Genomic DNA, 23,775 nt, shown 5'->3' on the forward strand with positions numbered 1-23,775 from the left:
ACAAAAATGCTAACTTAATGACAAAATGGGTAAAATGGCTGAAACGCTGTGCGCACCTGATATTGCTGTGGTGATTATATACAGTGCTGTCTTTTTAAAACAATATGGTTATTGACGTTGTCTATGAATCATTTCATAGTACGACAGGTTGTTTTTGCGAGGATGCCTCCACGTGTGTGTGCGTATAACTTAACACTTCTCTAGCCTTATTCTTGTTGACACCTCTAGATGCAACTCAGAGGCTGAAACTAAATACCAGAGGCTGAAATTAAACCCTGGTGCTTAGTTCAGTTCTTATTGATTCAGCCTGCTGCCACCACAGCTCCGTTAAAACTTCAGCTGGAGAGTGGCTGGGAGCGTTTCCTCCAAGCTGCTGCTGTTGGAGCAAGGACGAGGGGGAAATCTCCACCTCGCTGGTGCTGGATGAAAGGCAAAGCAGCATCTCCCCTGGCTGTGTCTCACTCACCTGTGCTGTTTGCAGGAGAACCTGAACTTGGCGTTGAATTCTGCATCCGCCATCGGGTGTCATGTTGTCAATATTGGTGCAGAGGACTTGAGAGAAGGGAAACCCCACCTGGTCCTTGGGCTTCTTTGGCAGATCATTAAGATTGGCTTGTTTGCTGACATCGAGCTTAGCAGAAATGAAGGTAAGCGAAACTAAGTGATTACTTTTAAAGCATGAACATGGCATTGCTTGCGCTGTCAGCTCCAGCCCCGTCGCTGCTTCTTCCCTCCCCTGCTCTCTGCCGAAAAGGGGGGTGCTCGTCTTCGGGTTCATCAGGGCATGCGCCAAGCTGAGTGCTCTCCAGCCCGTTTATAGCTGTGAAGCTGGTTCAGGCCGGGTGGGTTGTGCCATCCTGGTAACGTGTGTCGGTCTTGGAGAACTGGCTGAACACAAGTCTGTAAGTCAAGATGCATCTTGGCTCAAGCCCTGTGGTGAGAATGAGTGTGTTGCTTTGTGATGCCTCAGGCTGGGCAGGCTCTCCCAGTGTGCTTCGGCCAAAGGTATGTAACAGTGTTGGGAGGTGGCAAAAGCTGCTTGCATCCTTTTCAGATTATAGTCAACTGCACATCTCCTCAAAAAAAACCAAAAAGGGATTCAGCTCTTTGAGAATATGCTCACAATGACTTGGTTCTCCTAAAATCCTCCTTACTACTGTCAGTGGTGCAGCTGAGCTCTCACTTTGTTCTTGGCAGTGCTCTCCCCTTGTGCTTGCTTGGTCCTGCACGACAGCCTCCAAAATTTAAAATTTTTCAAATCATTCAAAGAGCTCTGTTATTTGTGCATGGGCTATCAGAGCACCCAGATGGATGGAGGGGCTTCAGTGTCTTTTATTTAAATTTCTCAATTGTGAAGTGGTAACATTGTTTGGCTTGGATTGAAAATTCATGGCAAGGGAAGCAGCGGCCAGCTGAAAGGGTGCTTATTTTGGCTTCTCTGGCTTTTTTTAACAGTGCATATGAAACTGCTTAGAAGCACTTTTTAATTGAGATAAAAGTACATTTACATTTAGCTTACTGTCATCAGCTTAAAAGACTGCACATAAAATCCAGAGAATTTTGCGATACAAGAAAATGGAAAATACTTTTTGCACAGTTTTCTAGATCATTCAAACTCTTCTCTGTGTAACAACCAACTCAGGAAAACTCCACTAATACCCAGATTATTTTGACTTAATCAGTAGTTGGTATTGTCCCCCCCTTCTTCCCTGAAATATTGCTGCAGCTCTAATTCTGGCATGCAGGTTTGGCTCTTGAAAACTCCTTCCTTCCCCTCACAAGCGTTTTTCTTCTAGCATTGGCTGCCTTACTTCGTGATGGTGAAAATCTGGAGGACCTTATGAAACTATCCCCAGAAGAGCTGCTCCTACGATGGGCCAACTTCCACTTGGAAAACGCAGGCTGGCACAAAATCAATAACTTCAGCTCAGATATCAAGGTACTGAGAGCTCTCCTGGCCTGCACGTGCCTGGGAAAAGGTTGGGAGCCAGCCAGAGCCGTGTTTGCATGTGTAAATGAAGCCCTCCATCTGCGGACAGGACCTTGCTTAGCCTTAATACACTGAGCGGGCTTAACAGGGGTTTTATGGATGGTATATTTAAGGTACCCCACAGTGCTGTTCTCTCTTGCCATGAGGTTGAGTCCAGTGTTGAACTGTCTGAATGTTTCCTCCAGTGCTAGTGGGATCCTGCTGCAAAGCTGTTTCATGTTTTAATTGAGAAGAAAACTGATATTCCTCATGTGTTTCAAATGTTCTTAATCCATCTTTTTTGATGGAAATAATTTTTCAATGGCATGCAGCTCACTCAGGGTGAAGTGCTTAACTGCGTCCCTGGAGAGCGTGACTTCCACACACTCTTGGCAGGTGATGGCATTTAATCCAAAATGTGATGGGCTGGAGAGAGGAAGGGAAACAAGACCTGTTATTCTCTACGCTGGGCTGAGTAGAAATGGGAGCAGGGAGTCTTACAGCTGTTTTTCAGATGTGAGGGGGTGGCTGTCTTCTCTCAGCACTAGTGAGAAATGGAGGATGGTGACTCCTGGTCAGTGTAGGGTTTTTGGACACTGGTTTCAGCAGGTTTCTGGAATTTATTCACATGGCCAGCAGTTTCGAGGAGGAGAAAGAGGACTGAAGTGGATTCCAGGTTAAAGGACTGTTGGGGTGGAAAAAAAAAATTGACAAATGAGGTGCATGGGGAGCTCAGAGCTCCCCTGTGTCCGTGCATGCGTGCACACACACAGTCACTCTTATTTACAACTTCAGAATTACTTACAGCTTTGCTGATAGCTGTTGGCTTGTCTGGTGCAACCCATAGGCTGCCAGGATATGCTTGAGGTCCTTCTTAGTGCTGAGGACTAAAAGGACTTGTAGTTGATAATTAATTACTGCAGCTATTTGCTCCTCCTGGTTTGTGACCATCCCTGGCCTCTTTCCTTTAAGTTATTCTACCTAATGGGCAGGCACAGGAGAAGATATTCAGACTTCTTATAATCAGCTTTTTGCTTGGACTTTGTCTTTGCTAAGCCATTCTCATTGTTGCTGTGGCAGTAGGAAGGGCTGCCTTGGGGCATCTGGTGTGGGGGCCATGAGAGTGAGCAGCATGGGGTCAGTGCCTCCTCCAGCCATTGGAGAGGAGGCTGTGACACTAGAGCTTGGAGCAAAGGCACCTTTCAAACAGTTAAACGCCATAATTTTAATCTTAAGTATTTCTAACCTTTTCTCTTTCTGTTTCCTTTTCTGCTGCCTGGATTTCTGCCATTATGCTCTCTTTTAAGCTTACAGATTTTGGTAATTCAGTAAAGGTACATAAGCCAATTATGCACAGTGACTTGTTAAAGATGAACCTGAAATGAATTGTTACGGTGTATTCACTGTTGTGCGGGAAACCTGAATTTTCTTTTTCATCCATTTCAGGATTCCAGAGCTTATTTCCACCTCCTCAATCAAATTGCACCTAAAGGGCAGAAAGAAGGAGAGCCTCTGATCGATATCAACATGTCAGGTTTCAATGTAAGTGTTCAGGCTGTTGTGTCCTCATGCTGTGCAATCATGCTGCACCTGTACCCTATAATTGCCCCGTGACATTTAGGTAACCTGGTATCTTAATTTCTAGGGCATGTAAAGTGTCAGTGGGCATGTGTGCACCTTGGGTATGTGCCTAAATGAGCGGTTGTTGCAGGCCTGATCACTACCCACCTATTAACATATGTGATTGAGATCAGTTGTGGTTTTGCTCCATTTGGGAGCATGCTGACTTCTGCTTTTGAACCACCAAGTTCAAAAAGCATAGAAGTTGGAAAGCGTATAAACTTGGAAAGCACCATGCTAGGAAAAATACCAAGACAAACCAGGACTATTACATCCAGAGCAGCAGGAATTAGTGTGCATGTTTCATCTCTTTGTTTGATTAGCGACTCATGCTAATGGGTGGAGTTGTGACATTGCCCCAGGTAGCATCAGAAACTTCACATCTGTTTTGTAGCCCGATCTCTTCCATGACAGCTCTTGTCCATTGCATCCCTGGCAGGAAAAGGATGACTTGCGGAGAGCAGAGTACATGCTTCAGCAGGCAGATCGGCTTGGCTGCCGGCAGTTCGTCACACCAGCTGATGTGGTCAGTGGCAACCCCAAACTGAACCTGGCCTTCGTTGCCAACCTGTTCAACAAGTACCCAGCACTTACCAAGCCTGAAAACCAGGACATCGACTGGACCCTACTAGAAGGTGATGGCCGTATCAGTCACAAAATTAGCAGGAGGGAAATATCTAAAGTAAACACTTGTGTCACAAGAGGCTGTGCCCAGTGGAGGTATCTCCATTGAAGTAACACCTATTATTTGAGGCTTCAGTGCTGCAGTGGTTGTTTACTCATTTGTGGCAAATGAGAAGGGTACTTGACAGCCTGTTCAGCTTTCTGACCCTGTTGTGGAGCCTGAAGCTGTAGGAGCACTGCCAGCAGCCTGTAAGTCCCCATGCCAGGGCTGGGAATTTGGTTTTGCCATTTCCTGTGATAGGCAGGAGCAGCTCAGTAATGCAATGAGATGTTCATGGAAGCACTAATTCTTGGCAGAACTGGGATTAGGGCTTTGGCTGCCTGGCTCCCAGACAGCAGTTAGCTAATACCCGTGTGAAAGACCTTCCTGCTACTTTTTCTTGCAGAAAGTGCAAAAGTCATGTTCTTCTGAGGCCTGGAGAAATCAAACTGATATCCAAAACTAGATATCAGGGCAACCCTCTTCCTTTGAAAAAAATTATGGCAGAAAAAAAATACCCTTTTTCTGCTCGAAAACCTAACTGATAAGCTATGCTGCTCAAAGCTCTCTGCCTTGCAAGGTGGAAAACCCTGCGCAGCTTTGAGCTTGCAGAAGTTGCATGAATCTGTTTTCTCTCATCTAGGAGAGACACGTGAGGAACGGACCTTCCGCAACTGGATGAACTCCCTTGGTGTGAACCCCCATGTAAATCACCTCTACGGGTAAGCGTTAGACTCTTGGGAGAGACCCAACTCAATCAGACTAGAGATATGCCCATACCAGTGTCCTGCTGCCCACAAATGCTGAGCAAAGAGCTTGAGAAAGGGTGATGTAGAGACCGGGAGATGCTCACTGTACCCTCCCTGCAGTCTGTAGCTTAGGGATTTCTGAGGCAGCACTTGGCACACCAGCAGTTGGCTTTAAGGGCTGAAGACAGTTTGTTTATTTTCCTCTATCTTGTGTAAATTGGTACCCTGAGATCCCAGTACATTTATATATGCTTGAGCAACTGCGTTAGAGCAACTGGAACTAAATTCCTTGTCACCTGATTTTAGGGCTTAACCAAGACATCATAGTTAAGAGGCAAGATACTCTGGGTCCCTGTAGTCAGTGGAAGAAAGTGGCTACCTTTGGATTTTATGTAGCAAAATTCTTCCCTGGATCTGTTGATGACTACCATGCTAAAACCTGCTTCAGCTTAGTAGCTAGCTGATGTTAAGCATAGAGCATTTCTGCTGCCCTGAAAACTACAAAATGTTTTGAATTTTTTTCTTTTTAGGGTTGTTGAAATTGCAGCAACCTGTAGAGTAGTAATTATTCATGGTGTGACGAAGAGTGCATTTAAATCTTGAAACATTAGGCTTAATCAATGTTTTCCACTTTAGCGATCTCCAAGATGCACTGGTAATACTACAATTATATGAAAAGATCAAAGTTCCTGTTGACTGGAATAAGGTTAACAAGCCTCCGTACCCTAAGCTTGGAGCAAATATGAAAAAGGTAAGCATTTCAAAAGACTTTAAAAGAAGCCGTGGACACTAAAAATTCCTATTTGAGGCATCCAGTCAAGTGAGTTTATCTGTGAGTGATTTTCTGTTTAAACTCTTTTGCTGTGTAGCTAGAAAACTGTAACTACGCTGTAGACTTGGGAAAGCATCCAGCTAAATTCTCCCTGGTTGGCATTGGAGGACAGGATCTGAATGACGGAAACCCAACGCTGACACTAGCCTTAGTCTGGCAGTTGATGAGAAGGTAGGACCCGTCTCAAACATGTAAAACTTGTGAATGGAGTACAGAGTTTGGGAACTTTTTTGCTGGGAGAGCACTGCAGCAATGGAACAGGTCACCCAGAAAGATTGTAAAAGCTCTGTCCTCGGAGGGTTTCTGAGACACAGCTGGACAAAACTGTGGCAGAGCTGATCCTGCTGCACATGGGAGGCTGGAGCAGAGACCTCCGGAGAACCCGCTGGTGGATCTGCGAACATCCTGCTGACCAGGATCACCTCTATCTCACCTGCTCGAGTCTGGCCCACATGCAGAAACCCTAAGCAAGAACATTTACACAACTTTTATGTTCTAATTTTTAATTGGAAATTGAGAGAGAAACATTACAGGGCTGCTTTATAACCCCCTTCTGCATAGGAATGGGGGAAGGAGAAACGTAATATCAGATGAAGTTGATCATCCTTTTTCTTATCTATTTCTGAAGAATTCTAAGGTGATGCAAGTATATAATATATACGTGTAAAATAGCAGCATGGTAGCTCCTTATTTGGCATTAGAGGTCAGAATGCTAACTCATGAGCTGATCCACACCTTTCAAGTAATGTGTTACGCCTATGGAGAAAATGGTCAAGGGTGAAACAGTTTAACAATGTCCTGAGCTCAGGCACTTTTGTGAACTCATATTAAAGGACTTGAAAGGCTAGAAAGACTAAATGCTTTAACAGAAATCACACTTCAGATAAGATATATATGATTCTTTTTTGCTAAACGAGTTTGAAAAAAAAAAAAAAAAACGAACAAAACCTGAGCTGTGATTATTTGAAGACTTTCCAAGCTGCCATGGGCTCACATTGCATCCTGGCTGCACGCTCAACAGGGCTTTGCCCAGACTCTGTGCCTAATCTTGTTCTCTCTACTGGTTCTCAGGTACACGCTGAATGTCCTTGAGGACCTGGGTGACGGTCAGAAAGCTAATGATGACATTATAGTCAGCTGGGTAAACCAGACCCTGAAAGAAGCTGGCAAGTCCACATCCATCCAGAACTTCAAGGTGCAGGTTCCCCTCTTGCATCCAAAAGGAGAGCGGTGCTCAAAAAGTATTTCCTTGGCTGGAGGAACAGCAGGGGCATCTTAGAAAGGGGTTTAAACAGGACAGGGTTCAGTCTGTGCTGGGAACAAAGTGGCTTCAAGCTACCAGAAAGGAGATGTTTTAGGACCACCCATGGTGGGGAATAGCAGTGGGGCAAGAGAGCTGATGGGGTAGCAGAGAAGGGGAGGGTGGTTGGGCTCTGGGGCAGAGGTGGAGGCTGAGATGCTGGCAAGCATAGGGGCTGGAGCTGGCAAGCATTCGTAGGTGAACGTTGTCCCTTGGGGTCTGGTCAGTGGGGCAGACCTGCTGCCTGCACATCAGTTACTGCTTCGTATTTTCAGAGCACTGGCAGTAAATTAGAGCAGTGATCTTGTACTATTACCAAAGGAGAAGCAGCAGTTTGGTTTTCCCTGTGGTCCAGCTGGGAATAATCACTAACTCTGCTGCTTTGAAATCGCTTGTTTAAAGCTTGTTTTGTTGCACGTTGCAGAGGAGCTGAATTGAGGTGAGAAGTATGCTTTAAGGATTAGACATTCATCTTTACTTGTCTGTCCCTGTGTTCTCTAGGACAAGACTATCAGCACGAGCTTGGCAGTTGTGGATTTAATTGATGCTATACAGCCTGGTTGTATCAACTATGACCTTGTAAAGACGGGTCATCTATCAGAAGATGACAAACAAAATAATGCTAAGTAAGTTTGCTATGTCAAAAGCTGTTTTGCATTGAAAGAGTGCACCTTCTATGTGCTGGGCTTAAGCTGCAAGTGTTTTTACCGCAGTTTATTGCTGTGGTTTTCAATCCCTTTTAGACAGGCAGCACTTCTTGAAATCTAATTGCTGTCCTTGCCTGTAACGCTGGAGGGAGTAGTTGGCTGGACTCTCTTGCTTATTGAGAGAAACACAGAACAGCCCAAGCAGTTCTTAGCAATGATATTCTGTTTCTCACCTCTTTGTTCAGGCACGTGAAGTGCTCAGCCAGTGGCTGAGGGTTTTGAAATTGAGCCCTTGTATGTCTCATGTCTTGTTGAATCATCATAGGTTGTCAAGTTTAGAGTATGCCTATTAAAACATGCCTTTGAAATGTGTGTTCTGCGACTATTCCACGGTGGCAGAATGACAGCAAAGTTTCTTGCAGATAATAGTCTCACTTGATTATTCTCAAAGAGCAAACAGAAGGGGAAATGTAAATGTTAACTGATTAATCCTTGGTTATACATGCTATCTATTAGCCCTAACAAATATTAATTACAATTTTTTTTAACTGTTGGTAAAGTGGGCTTGACATTCAAAAGTCAATTTGTGCATTAAAGACACTTTCCTCTACTGTGGAAAAGGAATACAGCAAAAAATCAAAAAAACATATATAAAACAAACAGATGTGGTGTGATTGGACTGTTGTACATCTTGAATCTTAATAAAGAGGATAATAAGTGAAATCGTGTTGGATAGGGCAGGAGCTGACTTGTCATTTATTGGTAGCGGTCTCAGTGCTCACCCACTCATCTTTCCATGGTGAATAGGTATGCTGTGTCCATGGCAAGAAGAATTGGTGCCAGAGTTTATGCTCTTCCAGAAGATCTTGTGGAGGTGAAACCGAAGATGGTCATGACCGTGTTTGCCTGCTTGATGGGCAGAGGAATGAAGCGAGTATAAAAGGGTTGATCCATGTAAAGGAAAAAAAATAACAAAAAACGAAACGCAACAAAAACCCAACCTGCCACCCTGGGTGCATGAGTAGCAGATCAGCTGTGACCACGTTGAAATGCTGTTGGCCTAGGAACTATTGAAGTTCAAAGGACTTTGTTTTGCTTTGCAAGACAAACTCTTATCAAAATTCTCAGGGAGAGGAGTTTTAACCAACAGACGTGCTCTTTTCCCAAAGGAAAGTTTAACTTACCAAGTGCTCATAGAAATGCATTCATAACAGACCTGCATCTTGCAATACTGCTCTGGAGCTGTTTTTCACTCCATTATTTCTCAGATACTTGGTGCGTGTTTTTCTTACCCCTGAAAGCTATAAGGTGGTTGGTATGAGTTGTAATGGAAAAAAAAAAGTAATTTCTATCTGCAATCCAGTTTAATTTCTGTTATACAGTCCAAGCATATTCTAGGTTTGACCACTTCCTTAACTTTGCAAATAAAGCTACAGTACAAGTTGGGACCTGCAGGCCAGCTCGCAATGCTAAATGAGAAATGTGTAATTAGGAAGATGGATCTTCCTCTGGTATTCTTTGTACATGGTGCTTTTTTTATACATCTAACTATTTTGATTACCAGTAAAGCATGGCAGTTTTTTCTCTTGCTGCTTATAAAAAGGGGGTTTTTTTTGTTATTTTGTTTTGGTTTTTTTAAAGTTATACTATATATGAGAATACCACCATCCTCGGACCTCTTGCAGTAATGTATGATATCATGTTGCTGATGGCACGGTTACACTCGAGAATGGAAGTGAATGCATTTTTGTATGCATCTTGGTTCAGTTCTGTGCACCTAGAAAATAATTTTTACAAAAATCTGCATGAAAACTATAACTTTTTTATTTAAAATGCTGTTGGATATAAAACCATACTACATTGTGGGGAGGTTTGTGCAGGGAAGAGGCAAATGTTATAAACAGCAGGGTTCAATAAACTGAGCAGCAAGTGTGCTGGAACATAAAACTATTTTTACAGATAAAAGGAAGCGTTGTCGCCAAAGAAGGAAGATGCTGTATCCATAGGATTTAATATTATCTTGCTTTGGCAAGCTGTTTGCTATATTTTGAGATCGTATTGCTATTCCAAGCTATTCAAAGTGATGTAATATGGTGGCAAAGCATTAGTTGAAATAAAAACATTTAAATACATGCTTCTCTCCTTATTTACACAGACCCAGCATGGCAGGCTGTCCTCAGTTGCTTTTTAGCTTTGCTTTGGTTGATGTTTTTGTTTTGCGCCAGATCCGTTGATCTGTCTGTAAGATACCCTAGAATCAGGGTGTGCTTGAGGAGCTCTTGTTTTTTAGAAAGGGCACTGGCAGTGCAGTTATTCTCAACCTGTGTTTTAGTGAAGCTTTGCCTTTATGGTAGCTTCTGTAAAACCTTGCTCTTGAAGTCTTGTGTGCCCAAAGATGATGTCTGCGGGTGTAGGGGAAGAGCCCCCTTAGGGGAAAAACCCAGGAGGAGGAAGCAAAGTTGTTCCCTGTGTCAGGGACTGGCCATCCAGGCTCTTTTCCAGAAACCACAGGTCTGGGGGTATAGTGGCAGCTGACATGAGTCTGGCATGATTTGAGTCTTGGGGGGCTGTGGTGGGAGAGGGGGTATCCAGCAGCCACTGGCTGTTTGGGGGGGGGGTGGGGGGGGTGGAATTTCCCTACTTGCTGTGTCCAGCAAGTCTGGAACAGGGCTGTGGGTGCTGGAGGGATGTGGTGTTCCCAATGCACCAATTCCTTCACTCGTGCAGCCCCTGGGTGAGAGCCTGGGTGTCTGGTGAGCTTTGCCAAAACAGTGGCCTGACAGTGCAGAAGTCCCCAGAACCACCAGTGGCTTTCATGACAATCATGAAAAATTTGTGTGACTGGTGTCATGTAAACAACCTTCTTTCACCTTAACTACATAAACCTGGTCTGGATGTCCCCCTCCTCACCTGTCTGGAATGATTTTTTTTTTTTTTTCAGTGGTGAAAACAGGTGTGTTTTGTGCAAGATGCATGTTGCAGCTTGTCTGCTGATGGAATGGGGATGAGTTTGTGGATTAACCCAGATTACAGGTTGGTGCCTGGCCTTCTCTTTGGGCATCATCTTGGGCAAACAAGGTGGCACAGCTGTGGGCTTAAGCCACTTCAAAATTCCCACAAGCCAAATGCTTGGAGGAGTGTGGGAGCCCAACTACCAATATGTCATTCCCCATCCCATGCTCCAAACTATCCTGTGGCGTAAAGGTGCTGGTGTGAGGGAGCTCTGTTCAAGTGCTATGTTGTCAGTGCTCCTGAACCATGTACATGATTGTGTCCTCACTTTTCTTTTTAAAGCAAGGAGGAAAAAAAAAACCCCAAACCCAAGCCCCTCTTACTGTGACCTTGTCCTCCATGAGGCTGCTGCAGAAGCAGATACTGCTAGAAAGTGATTTCTGTTGAAGCAGATGTTACATAGATCATCTGGAGCCCGTGGTAAGAATCGCATGGCTTCCCTTTGTTCCCCTCTTCGGGTTTTTCAGGTAATTAAGTGTAATCATATTAGCAAGATTATTTGAGACCCGCAAGGCTCTGCCTTGGCAGCGCGGTGGGGTGACGTGGGTGTCGGTGTGCCCTGGATGAGTCCCCGGTGGCGCAGGTGATGCGCTGCAAACACGCAGGTCGTGCGGTAGAAGCTCCCACCCCACGAGAGCTTTTCTTGGCAGCCAGATGCGCGGGTCCCCTGTGCAGTAGCAGACACTGAATGAGTCCCCAGCCCAGGAGCGACAGAGATAAGCCTGGGGCTGGGCTGCCATCCAGGGGCAAGCGCTCGGTACTGCAGCCAGCTGTGCCCGCAGGGCCAGGGCTCCTGGGCCGGGCCGGGCCGGGTCGGGTCGGGTCGGGTCGTGTCCCCCCCTGAACCGGGGTGCGGGGTCACCTGCTCAGGGTTGGGAGGCCAGGAGAGCGCAGGGAGCAGTTTGGAGCGTGGAGGACGGGGAGTCGCTAACGCCTGAAAACGCGGAGGGCCGTGATGCTTTGGGAATCGCAAGTTTGGGGCAGGAGAGTATGGAGATGTAGCTTCTTGGAGAAACTTTTGGCTTTAGCGCTTGAAAGATTATCTATTTATCTACTTACCTTGCTTGGTTTGAAAATAGTGGTTGGAGTGAGATGCCGCCTCCTTCTTGGCCCTTCTTCTCTGGTCAGAAATCTTCCTGTGCCCCTCCTGCAGCTGGTGCTTCTGGGCTGCAATGCCACATACGCGGCATCCTTCCTCATCTTTAACGGCCAGGTGCAAATCTGCTGTTAGGTGCTGGTCCTTCAAAGCGTGTTGAGAGGTTGGTGCTGCTGGGAGCACAGCAGGGAACGCTCCATTAAAAGCAAAGGAGGAACAAGTTTATTTGAAGAAGCAGCTGCTTCTCTATTGTTATGCCTCATGTAGGCTTCAGAGATGAAAGTTTATATGAGAGCTAGTTGAGTGATAGGGACTTAATTTTTCTATGTGTAGGAGATGAAAACAGGGCAGGTGAAAGGGAGGAATTTGGCAGGGAGCTGGAGAGGGGCTGGTGCATCTGAGAGGAGACATGCAGGCGTCTTGCCTGCCTGCTGCGGGGGTCAGGGCATGGGATGTGATGGCACCGGCTGGGGAGCGCTCACTCTTCAGAGAATGCCAGGAGTGTCAGCAAACGCTCTCAGTGGTTTATTGCACGAAGCCTCATGTACAGCCAGCTGGGAACTTTCCACTGGTACAATTTTTTTGTAAGAAAATATGTAAACAAACCTTCCCACAGGAAATCGCATATGTTTTCACTGAAGATGGAGCGATATACCGTAAGTGGAGTCACATCTATTCTGCTGAAACAGTGGTCTAGTGATTTATAGCACTGGCTGGAGATATGGTATAATTAAGGTCAAAATTCTTAGACTTCAGAAGTGACCCGTGCATCTGTTCTTTCTTGCTTCTTTTGCCTCCTGGTACCAGGTTAAAGGGGGAAGAATGGATATGCTGACAATTACTGAATGGGAAAGCATCTCCTTGTACTAGATATATTTAAGAAATGGGCTAACTCAGAGAAAACTTTTGGGTCAAAGCAAAGCAGAGATCTCACAGTGCAGGTCCAGTGCAGGGCAGGCAGGATAAACCTCTGTGCTTTCTCAAAAGAAAGCCCCTGGCAAGCAAGCTTTCAAAATAGTTTGTTTTGTCAAACACTCCTAAAAGTTTCTGACAGGAGCCAGAGATGTAAGCTTTAGCATATTTCTTTGTTCCTGCAAGTCTTTTTGCTCTTTCATATTCAATTATTTGTTTTCATTTATTCAATTACTTGGTTTTGTTTATTCAATTACATCCTTTTGTTTCCAAGTTTTTTTTAGCAGTGTCAGCTTTGTTCATGCTGAAATATTTATTTTTTTTTAAACAGTAGAGCTTGCTGCTGCCTTCATGAGTCGTGTTGTCCTTAATCTCAAGGATTATCCTTCAAATGTCTTTCCAAGCCCAGACTGCATCTTCAGGGCCTGTGTTTTTTGATGGAAGTTTTTCTTGTATTCCTTGCAAGTTTCATTTTTTTGTGGATAAAAAACGTAGCCACATGTTCTTCGCAAGCGTGCTGTGTACAACTTGTTAAGTATTTCTGTTGCTGCTTCATCATAGCACAGAAGCAATTTAGTTGCGCTCCTGTTCAGAGTTTAATGATGTGGTGTCGTAAAAGTGGAAGGAATATTTTCTGCAAGCATCCAGATGAGACAAGGCTCTCCTTCATATCAACTTTTCACCAATTTATATTTTTCAATGGAAAAATCTAATTTTGTAGGGACTTTAAAATATCTCTGAGGTGGATTTTGCTTGCTTGCTTTTTACTTCTGCCTTTTTCTATTGCAGATCAATAGCAGAGTGGAATGCAAAAGCAAGAAACAAACTGGAGATTTTTTTCCACTACCTCCCAAAGTATGTGAAGCTGAGGAAAGTGAGGATGGTGCTGAATGCGCAAATAAAATGCTGAAACAGCACAAACAAAACGTAAGCAAAAATGTATTGACCATTGTTTACTTTGCACAAATCTAATCACAAATCTGATAACCAGGAAGACGCAGCATGCGTGGTTTTATTGTGCAGCCCTAGTTTGTCCCTTCACTGGTGCAACAGCAAAGGTTGGTCTTACTCTGCGCTCCAAGGCAGGTTTCCCTTGTCAAAATGTGCTGGTTTCTATGTTTTCAGCACTAAGCAAAGGTTTATTTCTCTCTTACCTCTTATCAGCTTGGGATAATTCTTCTAAGGATGGACAAATGTGGTGTGTCTGCCACATGTTCTATTGCTTCCTTCTGTGAGTGCTCAGTAAACACTGGGCATGTCTTGTGGCAAGTGTTTATACAGTGATAAATGCTGAAGATTTAGTCATCTCTCTGGAATGTTATCTAGGTGCTCTTGCTTTTAGAAGTCAGGTGAGAAATAATCACTGAAAGCATCTCAGAGAAAAAGCCAAAGAGCTGTAAAGAGCAACATTCTTTAGACCCAGCTGTGCTGCCACCAGCCCACATGGCTGATGGCAAGGTCAGAACAAGGGAGGCAGCCGTGGTCAGCAGGGGTTCTGCTCATTGTCGCTTTAGGAATTACTAAATTCCTGAAGTCTTCCAATGGTGGAGAACAAAGAGACACTGTGAGGCACAAATTCTGTCTGTGCAGATCGTGTCTTCTGTGCACTGGCGGCCAAAGTCAAGGGAAGACTATGCTAATTCTGCAGGACAGGTCTCTGCAGGCAGATTTACTCACTCTACCTGTGGTGCAATTTAATCTCTGCAGGAAATCCAGATCTGCCAAGTGCAAATAGCCAGGCTTGACCGTGCCTGGTGCCTGAAGGATGGGATTTGCCATCGCCGTTACTGTGAGCACCAAACACCTTGGTTGAGCACTGGCAAATGGTGCTGCTGGTTCTGGAGGTTGTGGGACTGCTCCTGTGACCTGGCATGGGGAAGTGCTTCCTGCAGACCAGAGGGGTTTCCCCCTGCAAGGAGCTCTGTGCTAGGCAGGGGTTTAGCCCAGCGAGGTGTGCTATCTGGCCAGGGATATGTTGCAAGTCAATAATCTTGCAAAGGAGAAAGCATCCAAAAATATTTAGTATTTCTGGATGTGAAGATACCAGTGGACAAGGGAAGAGCTATGGATGTCATCTATCTGGACTTCTGTAAGGCCTTTGACACAGTGCCCCACAACGTTCTTCTCTCTAAATTGGAGAGATACGGGTTTGATGGATGGACTGTTCAGTGGCTGAGAAATTGGTTGGATGGTCGCATCCACAGGGTAGTGGTCAAAGGCTCAATGTCCAGATGGAGATCAGTGACAAGTGGTGTCCCCCAGGGGTCCGTATTGGGACCAGTACTGTTTAATATCTTCATCAATGACATAGACAGTGGGATTGAGTGCACCCTCAGGAAGTTTGCAGGTGACACCAAGCTGAGTGGTGTGGTTGATGTGTCTGAGGGACAAGATGCCATCCAGAGGGACTTGGACAACTTGAGAAGTGGGCCCATATGAACCTCGGGAGGTTCAACGAGGCCAAGTGCAAGGTCCTGCACCTGGGTCGGGGCAACCCCCAGTATCAACACTGGCTGAGGGATGAAGGGATTGAGAGCAGCCCTGTGGAGAAGGACTTGGGGGTACTGGTGGATGAAAAGCTAGACATGAGCCAGCAATGTGCGCTTGCAGCCCAGAAAGCCAACTGGATCCTGGGCTGCCCAAAAAGAAGCGTGGCCAGCAGGTCGAGGGAAGTGATTCCCCACCTCTACTCTGCTCTGTTGAGACCCCATCTGCAGTACTGCATCCAGCTCTGGAGTTCTCAGCACAGGAAAGACATGGACCTGTTGGAGCAGGTCCAGAGGAGGGCCACAAAAATGATCAGAGGGATGGAACACATCTCCTATGAGACTGAGTTGGAGTTGTTCAGCCTGGAAAAGAGAAGGCTCCAGGGAGACCTTATTGTCACCTTTCAATACTTAAAGGGGGCTTATAAGAAAGATGGGGACAAACTTTTTAGTAGGGCCTGTTGAGATAGGACAGGGGGTAATGGTTTTAAACTAAAAGAGGGCAGATTTAGACTAGATGGGCAGTGACACCTTTCACTAGACCAGGTTGCTCAAAGCCACATCCAACCTGGTCTTGAACCCTTCCAAGGATGGGGCATCCACAACTTCTCTGGGCAACCTGTTCCAGTGTCTCACCACCCTGGCAGTGACCTGGCAGTGTCTCCCAGCAGCTGAAGGGACGCAGCTCAGGGATATGACACTGGTGTGATGCCATGCCAGAGCTCGTCAACAAAATGTGGGGAGACACAACTCGTACAGACCATCCCTGAAACAAATGAGCTCTTTGCAGGGGTAAATGCAGAGCCGTGTTACCTGAGGCTCAATACTGTGAGGAGCAGCTGAGCGATGAAATGTTTTACTGGGTGACATTTTTGCCCACTCCTCCAACACTGTCTGTCGTGGTTTAACCCCAGCCAGCAACTAAACACCACGCAGCCGCTCACTCACTCTCCGGCTTTCTTGTAGGCCCCCTTTAGGTACTGGAAATACCTAATATGTATATATAAAGTATATATATAAATATACTATATAGGTATATATTAATAGGTATTAATATATATACCTATATAAATATATGAAACCAGGACACTGTCTTATACTCTAATAGCAAAGCACCTCATGTGCCAGCTGTGGGAAGCTACCACATGTTCACAGAGATGCTGATGGACTGAGCCTTTTCTAGGGACTCCAGATGTGCTGGAACACGTGCAATTTATTCCTACTTCAGCAGTACTCACAATATCCCCAGTGCGGGCTGAGCACAGGAAGGCAGCCCTTCCCCGAGAGATCACACGTGGCTGTGGTCAGTCTGGAAATGGCCGTGGTGGGGCCATGCTTCCCGGCACTGCATCACCCAGCACAAGCCCCAGCCCCGAACTTGCTAATGTGAGCTTCTCCTCTGCACATGAACATTTATAGTGAATTTTGATATTAGCGTTTCAGATTTGAGCGTTGCCCATGAATGAAAGCATTTATTCCTATATAATAAAATCCTTCTATTTCCATATAAAACTCACCTGTAATGAAAACCATTGTTTGCAAACAAATAGTGAGAAAATAAAAAATGTATTTATAATTTAAACGTTGTCAAAATGTGGCCACGGAACTGTCCCATCCCCTTGCAAAATACCATACGTGGCAGACAAGTGCCAGCAGGATGACCTTGCTGGGGAGAGTGGGGGGCCCGGAAGCCACGCTGGTACTGGCCACCCCGCACTTGTCTTCGCTTGCTGGCTCAGGCGGCACTGTGCAGTCCATCAGGTCCCCTGGATGGGGGACATCGAGTGCTGTCATGTTGTGAGGGCCCAGGAAGGCACAGTGCAGCCCTTTGATCGCTCCCCTCTGCGTTGCGGTCCACCGCCAGAACCAAAGCATCTTGCAGTTGCATTTCCAGGGATTGTGGGATAAAAACACGTACTTCAGTTTTGGCAGTTCAGCTAACAAGCGGATGGGGAGGGAGCTGAGGTTGTTCTTGCTCAGGTGAAGGAAGTGCAGCTTGTTTAAGTATGAGAAAGCAGAGTCTGAGATCGAGGAGATCTGGTTGTTGTTCAGGTACAAGTTTCTCAAGTTCAGCAGATGTCTGAAGGTGCAGTCGACAGCAGTGATTCTGTTGGCTTCAAGGTGCATGGTCTTGAGCTGGATCAACCCGTCGAAAAGCTGATTAGGCAAATCGGCGATGAAGTTGTGTCCTAAATTTAACATGCCCAATCTGAGAAGCTTTGTAAAAGCGCCATTTTGAATGATCCATATCCGATTCTTCCTGAGATTCAGATCGTACAAGCTTTCCAGGTCCTTCAGGGAATCTCTGCCAATGGCTTCTATGTGGTTGCCCTCCAGGGACAGCCTCATGAGACTGGAGAGGTTCCTAAAGGCTTGTGGGACATACCGCATGTTATTGGAGGCTAAATCGAGCCTTTCTAAAGAAGGCAGGTGTGAAAATAGAAGTGGGTGGATTTCGAAGATATTGCAGTGGGACAAATCCAGGCTGATGAGGTTTAATAGTCCTCTGAAAGTGTTTGCGTGCAGGTAGGTGAGACGTGAGTTCCTGCTGAGGTGCAGCTCTCGCAGCTTGCTGAGAGAGTGGAAGGTCCCCGGGGACAGGAAAGTCAGATTGTTTCCATCTAGCCAGAGGCTGTGGAGGAAAGTCAGGTTTCTGAAGGTGTTGGTGGTGAGAATCCGCAAATAATTATTGGAGAGGTTTAGAGACACGGTGGATGCTGCTATTTCTCCAGGGAGGGCTCTCAGTCCGGCTCTGTTACAGTGGATAATCTCTTCAGGTGCACATTTGCACATGCTTGGGCATGAATCAGAGATATTCAGACTCAGTCCAGCCTTTGCTGCACAAGTAAATATAAATATAACAAGAAAGAACATGACCAGCCACAAGCCAGCCACCGCATCTAATACCTGATGGTTAGCAGAGAAGGAGGCAAGAAAAAGAGCATGTACCTTTTGGATAGGTGAACCGCGAGCATTGCAGCGTCGTTTGGGCTGTGCTTTTAGTGCACAGTGAAAATAAATTAGCTGGTCCTTCCTGCTGCAGACCAATGGGGATCAAGTCTTTAGGCAGATAAAAGCCGATTAAGTGCCGCCCTGCTGTAAAGAGCATTACTGAGAGGCAGGGAGATTTCTCAGCTGAGCATCGCGCTCTGACAGTGGTTTTTCCCACCTCCCGCCCTCTGCAAGCAGCAGCAGGTAACAGACTTCCCTCGGGACCTGTCTGGGAGAGGGTCCTGCTCCTGGGTTGATGACCATTCTCAGGATCTGTTTGGTAGTTTGCTCAAAACCCCCTCTGTTTTGGGGGGGGCATTTTTGTACTTTTGTCCAGTTAGGGCTTCAGTAAAGGCAGCTGAGAGCGGCTCTGCCATCCGGATATGAGGCGGGGGCTCTCACCCTGCTGTGGGTGCACATGCTGGCAGGTGCCCTGGGCTCAGGCTGTGGTCCGGACGCCGAGGAAAGCGGAGCTGGGACTGAGCCCTGAGCACAGCCTTGTCCGTGCCTGTGACTCCTCTGCAGTAAAACGGGAGGCTGTCAGGAGCTGTGCAAACCTCACGGTCCCTGCCAGCTGGGAGTATGTGGGGGAGTGCCATGTCCTGGTGGAGCCTCATCTCGGGATAAGCCCTGAGCCATGTATGCGTGGTAAAAGATGATCACTGTGCGTGAAATGTGGAGCACCCCAAGGGCACGCTGCCCTTCCCAGGGCGCTGCCTGTCTCCAGCAGTTCTGAAAATGCCACTGAGCAGCTGGAGCTGGGCTTGGGTCCCTAAAAACCCATGTCCTTGGGCCCCTCTCTGGTTTTTATCCTACATCCAGAGTGCAAAGGAAAAGTGCAATGGGGGGGCTGATTGATACATCCAGCAGCCAGGAATCAGCAATCTGCAGGCTGATTATTTTGCTTACGATGCCAAGAGGACTAGAGCGGGGCCTTGCAGCTGATGTGTCAGCAGGGCAACCAGTGACACAGTTGCCGCTCTTGGTTTTTCTCACTCTTTTAATTTTTGTTTTCCCCCTCACTTCTCTCTGCTGGAGTTCTCAAGTTTTTGATGTGTTTGAAGCACCTTCTGTCAGCCCCCTCCCTTCAGGTGCATTTCCCTGCTTTTAGTTTCTTGTTCTATGTCAGCTTTTTTCTTTTTCATGTTTTACAGGTTTCCTTTCTCTCTCCTGCTCTGCCAGCTCTGTCCAGACAGTGGCCTAAAAACCCAAATATATGATATGCCCAACTGTAAGTGTGAATTGGACAAATTTGCAGATCCATTGTTTTCTCAGCAGAAGCAGATTAGGTTTCCTGTGCTGTTAAATTGCTGTGTTGGCTTCAGCTAGTTCTGTTTTCTTCTTCACTTTTTCAAGAAACAACCCCCCAAAGAACAGCTTCTCCCTGGAAGCTTGGCTGCGATGGCCGTGTTGTGTAATGGAGACCATCTTCCAGCTGTAAACAACATCATTTATTTAGTTAGACAGGCTTTACTGCAGTGTTACTAGGGGCCAAAAGCTGGTTTTCACGCTGAGAGTAGTGGTGATGGCACCTTGCTAAGGGGATTGTCCTGGGAGCCTCGGAAGAAGGTGGAAATGTGCGCTGCTCATCCCATCCAGCTACTCACATCTGGGGCTATGCCAAAGGTTTTGGTGGGTGAATCTTTGTTTTCTGTATTCCCAGCTCAGCTGGGACGGCTCCTTTGAGGACATCACTTTGAAGGGATGTCCTGCTGCTGGGATCTCCACAGCTTCTCTTACCTCCTGCTGCAGCACAGCTATGAATATCCATTGCTCCACAACTTTGCCTGTGCATCCCTGTGAAGGAGGCAGGTTTCTGCTGGTCTCTGTGCAGGATGCGTGAGCTGCTCTGTGTCTGCTATGAATGGTCTCACCTGTAGCTGAAGTTTTGTAGCTCAGACCAGCGAAGATGGATCACTTGCTCTGGTGTCCTTTTTATTCTACACAGGCTTTATTTCTGGCTGTAATTCCAGCAGTGTTGCCATGTTCTAGCCCTTTTTTAAGCCCAGTGCTCTCTCTAATTCTCTTTGATTTCGTATTGGAAATTTTCAGACGTGAAAAGCATGCAGTTCTTAGAGCTCATCATTGCCAGATGTTGCTTAATTGGATTAAAATATAGTGGTGAAACAGGACCACAGAGCTGTACAATGTCTCCTTGCTTCAGAGCCTGTAGGCCTAAGGAAGCCCGAAAGTATCAAAATGACCAGATCTTTACACTTTGTCATGGGTTTGGCAATTCCAGCTGCTCCCTGTAACGATTCCATCATGCATGGGGGGGTGGCAGCTGCCTTGTCAGGATTTCAGCTCTGGTTGTAGCAGCCCTTGGGGTGGAAGGAACACAGCGGTATGCCATCGCTTAACACTGGAGAGCTAAACCTTTGCTGGGGGCTGAGTGCTCCTTTGCAAGAAGCGCTCAGCATTGCCTGTCCAGCTTCAGCTTCCTGAGCATCATTGCTGCAGTCAGCCGTAGCCAGCATCACTAGCACATCAGATGCTGCAGAGACAAGGTAAAGACATGGTCCTTGAGAAGAACAGCCACATGATTTTTCTCTCTAGCTACATTTTTAACAAACACTTTCCTACTATGGTCCATTCAATTATGAGCATTCAGCTCTTGGGCGGTCTTTTTCAGGCTCAGCTCTTTGTGCTCCACAGGCAGGGATTTTGGTTGTCTCAGTCCATCTGCTAGGAGGGTTTTCTGGAGAGCATCATGTGTTTTGGCTGAGGTGGCTCATCCTTCCGGCTCTAATGGAAAGGCTGAGCCACTGCAGGTCTTCTGTTAAAATGTATTCCACCCATTGCATGACCATGATTGTGTTTTGTCTTTTCTTCAGTAACTGATTTATCTGACATTTGGGATTTATAGCCCAGCACACCCACTTCAGAAATTGTTTGTAGCTGATGTCAAAAGCCTTGCCTAATACTGTAGATTTTAAGGACCTGTATTCTCTACAGGATCGAGGTTTGATACAAGCAGTCCAAACATCTACTTTGGGGTGGTCTCCTGGTCTAATGAGTTAAAGGAGCAAAGTTGGCTGTCTTTAGACTTTCTGGTGGGCAAAGGTAGGGTGAGCAGAATCGCTTAATAGCTTTGTTGATTAAAAAAAGGATTAAATAAGTTGGAATACCCAAGTGTCAGGAATATTCTGACTTCCCCAAAGCTTTATCTAGCTGGTGAACTCTTTCATGTGTATCTCAGCATTTTTGGTACATAAGAGAAATTCCTGACAAAAACACTTAAAAAGTGGGAAATTAAGCTTGCAGTGAGTATAGTTAAAAACATCAAAGGAAGGAAGATTTTTATTTTTAATGGATCTCTGGAAAGAGACCCTGAGTACTCTGTAGCTCTATAAAACTGGCCATGGAGTCCTAGCTCTTCCTAAAAAATCACTTTGAGACCCTAAAAAGAAACGTGAAGTATGCTCCCACATCATTTAAATGCCGAGTTATATACAGATATATTAATACTAATAAAGCCAAAGTTAGACAGGAGGGAGCTCTCTCCCACAAGCTGTGGGCATCAATGTCTTGACTTCTACTGCTTATCACAGCAACTCACCTGGGAGAAGTGGGCAGGAGAAAATTACCTGTGATGAAAAATTGTTCTTTATGAAAGCTGAATGTGGATTCCCGTTCTGATCTGGCTGAGCAGGTCTCAATTGCTGAAATGCTGTGCTTCAGCCATAGCAGCGTCAGCGGGATTTAGGCTCTATGCCCATTGTGGGCAAGCCCTGGTGCCTGAAGGTTTATCTTTACGGCCATGGCTCAGAGCTGTGCAGCACTCAGGAATGGAGCTCTGGCCAAGTCCCGCAGCCTTCAGCAAGGCCAGGCGTGCTGCAGTGCTCCCCCCAAGAGCAGGCAGCGGTGCCAGGGCGCATGTGTACTCGCTGCCTTTAATAGCATCGGGTGCAGCATGTTTTCAAAGGCACTTAAGTGCTTGTTTTCTTTACTACTTTTAGTAACTTGTAAAATGCTCACAGCCAATTATTTGAACAAACAATGTCATGGACGATAATCTCAGTCTTGGCAGTGCTATCAGCTGGACACAAACATCTCAGAAGAAATGCTTTGGAAAATTTTTCTGGATGCTGGAGGTGGAAGGGGCGTCCCTCTTCCCTCCAGACTGCCTCTGCCACACTCTAGACACTGAACTGCTTCAAAAACTGACTTCTTCCAGCGTGGAAGGTCCATTGAATGGGACCAGAGCTCTCTGATACTGTACTCTGATGGGTCCTGGCTGGGTGGCCCTTGGGTTCACCACTGTGCTGCTGTGAAGGGGAAAAGCAGAGCTTTCCCCAGGCCTGCTCAGTGCTTCCATATGAAATCATGGCTCCAGGAGGGAAAGTGAAACACTGACCAAGGTCTTCACTTTAAAAATGCTACTAGTTGTCCCTCCTGGCCAAAACACTGGGTTTGCAGACACCCACTGTCAGGCCTGATCGTGCTTCAGAGGTACACGAGACAGTGTTAAGACCCAGCATGCCAAGGCAAGAACCAAGGATGCTGGGTGTGAGCAGGACCCACTGCCTTGGCCATCAATTTTCAACTGGTTGCTGCTCACAACCGCTCTCCTCCCTAAGGCCCCAAAAAGGATGAGAGAAAGCAGCCTTCTCTGCAGGAGCGCTCTGGTGCTGGGGAAGGACGAGCTAGATACTCCAATCTTACTTGCAAGACTGAGCAATTAATCCCTAAATAAACCCTTAAACAAACAAATGCAGGAAGCAGGAACGCATATAAAAGTTTATGGAGTGCTAGGGAAACCCAGCTGCAGGCAGGATGGTTTCGGTGAGCGTGTGCAAAAGGCCTGTCATTCGGCACGGTGCAAATGCACTATCTGGCATGATGGAAATCATCACTCCTCCAGCAGTCTGTGGGTGCTGGATCCTCCCCTCCTGCCGCCAGTGCTCGGGCCAGGGAGTCAGGGCATCCTGCTGTAAATCAGCTACAGAGGAGTCAGAGCCATACTGACCTACGTTGGGTTATGCATCCTGGGGAGCACATGTATGAGAGATTTTTTTTCCCCTTTTCCATTCTCCAAAAGGAACAAATCAAGCCCATGAATACAGTCTGCATCTGGATCCCACACTGGTTTGAAGATTTGGCAGGCTGGCAAGGTTTAACCTCAAGAGCTGGCTCTGACAGTCTGCTGGCGCAGTCGGATACACTGCCTGTTCAGAATATTTCATCCCTGACAGCAGCACTTCCCTGCAAAAACCGAGACGTAGGACTTGGAGTGTATGAATCCTTTTTTTTTTTTTAATTTGCAGAACTGATCAGAAGTTGCTATTTGAATTGTGTGTGTGTGTGGTTTTGTGGGAGTGGGGTTTTGGGGGTTTGGGTTTGTTTTGGGTTTGCTTGGGGTTTTTTTAAATGCTTCTAGTGACCTCTAGGTGCGTGAGCTCAAGGATAGAAAGGTAAACCTGAGTGCTGCATGTGAACATGCAGGAAAATTTCTTGCTTCTCTTGACTTGGGATTTTTTTTTTTATTTTTTGTTTT

The 23,775-nt window shown here is 46.2% G+C and overlaps 2 protein-coding genes across 6 annotated transcripts in view; one reads left to right on the forward strand and one right to left on the reverse strand.

Moving 5' to 3' along the window:
- Positions 1-9,913, forward strand: part of PLS3 (plastin 3) — a 55,416-nt gene extending 45,503 nt beyond the window's left edge. For 4 of the 5 annotated variants that reach the window (XM_052813532.1, XM_052813535.1, XM_052813534.1 and 1 more), the window contains exons 7-17: positions 482-647; positions 1,797-1,939; positions 3,277-3,303; positions 3,416-3,511; positions 4,029-4,224; positions 4,897-4,975; positions 5,639-5,753; positions 5,872-6,005; positions 6,906-7,029; positions 7,636-7,760; positions 8,589-9,913. In XM_052813532.1, coding sequence (XP_052669492.1) covers positions 482-647; positions 1,797-1,939; positions 3,277-3,303; positions 3,416-3,511; positions 4,029-4,224; positions 4,897-4,975; positions 5,639-5,753; positions 5,872-6,005; positions 6,906-7,029; positions 7,636-7,760; positions 8,589-8,721 — 1,338 coding nt within the window. In that variant the 3' untranslated portion in view covers positions 8,722-9,913. The remainder of the gene's footprint in view (positions 1-481; positions 648-1,796; positions 1,940-3,276; positions 3,304-3,415; positions 3,512-4,028; positions 4,225-4,896; positions 4,976-5,638; positions 5,754-5,871; positions 6,006-6,905; positions 7,030-7,635; positions 7,761-8,588) is intronic. The other variant, XM_052813536.1, reaches the window with a different exon arrangement.
- A 6,921-nt stretch (positions 9,914-16,834) lies between these two features.
- LOC128153863 (nyctalopin-like) lies at positions 16,835-18,284 on the reverse strand. Its single transcript, XM_052813710.1, has one exon. It carries the CDS (start codon positions 18,159-18,161, stop codon positions 16,875-16,877), a length of 1,287 nt encoding a protein of 428 aa, XP_052669670.1. The 5' UTR covers positions 18,162-18,284; the 3' UTR covers positions 16,835-16,874.
- Positions 18,285-23,775: the final 5,491 nt, after the last annotated feature.

This window comes from Harpia harpyja, chromosome 18 (assembly GCF_026419915.1).
Source record: "Harpia harpyja isolate bHarHar1 chromosome 18, bHarHar1 primary haplotype, whole genome shotgun sequence".
Taxonomy (NCBI): domain Eukaryota; kingdom Metazoa; phylum Chordata; class Aves; order Accipitriformes; family Accipitridae; genus Harpia; species Harpia harpyja.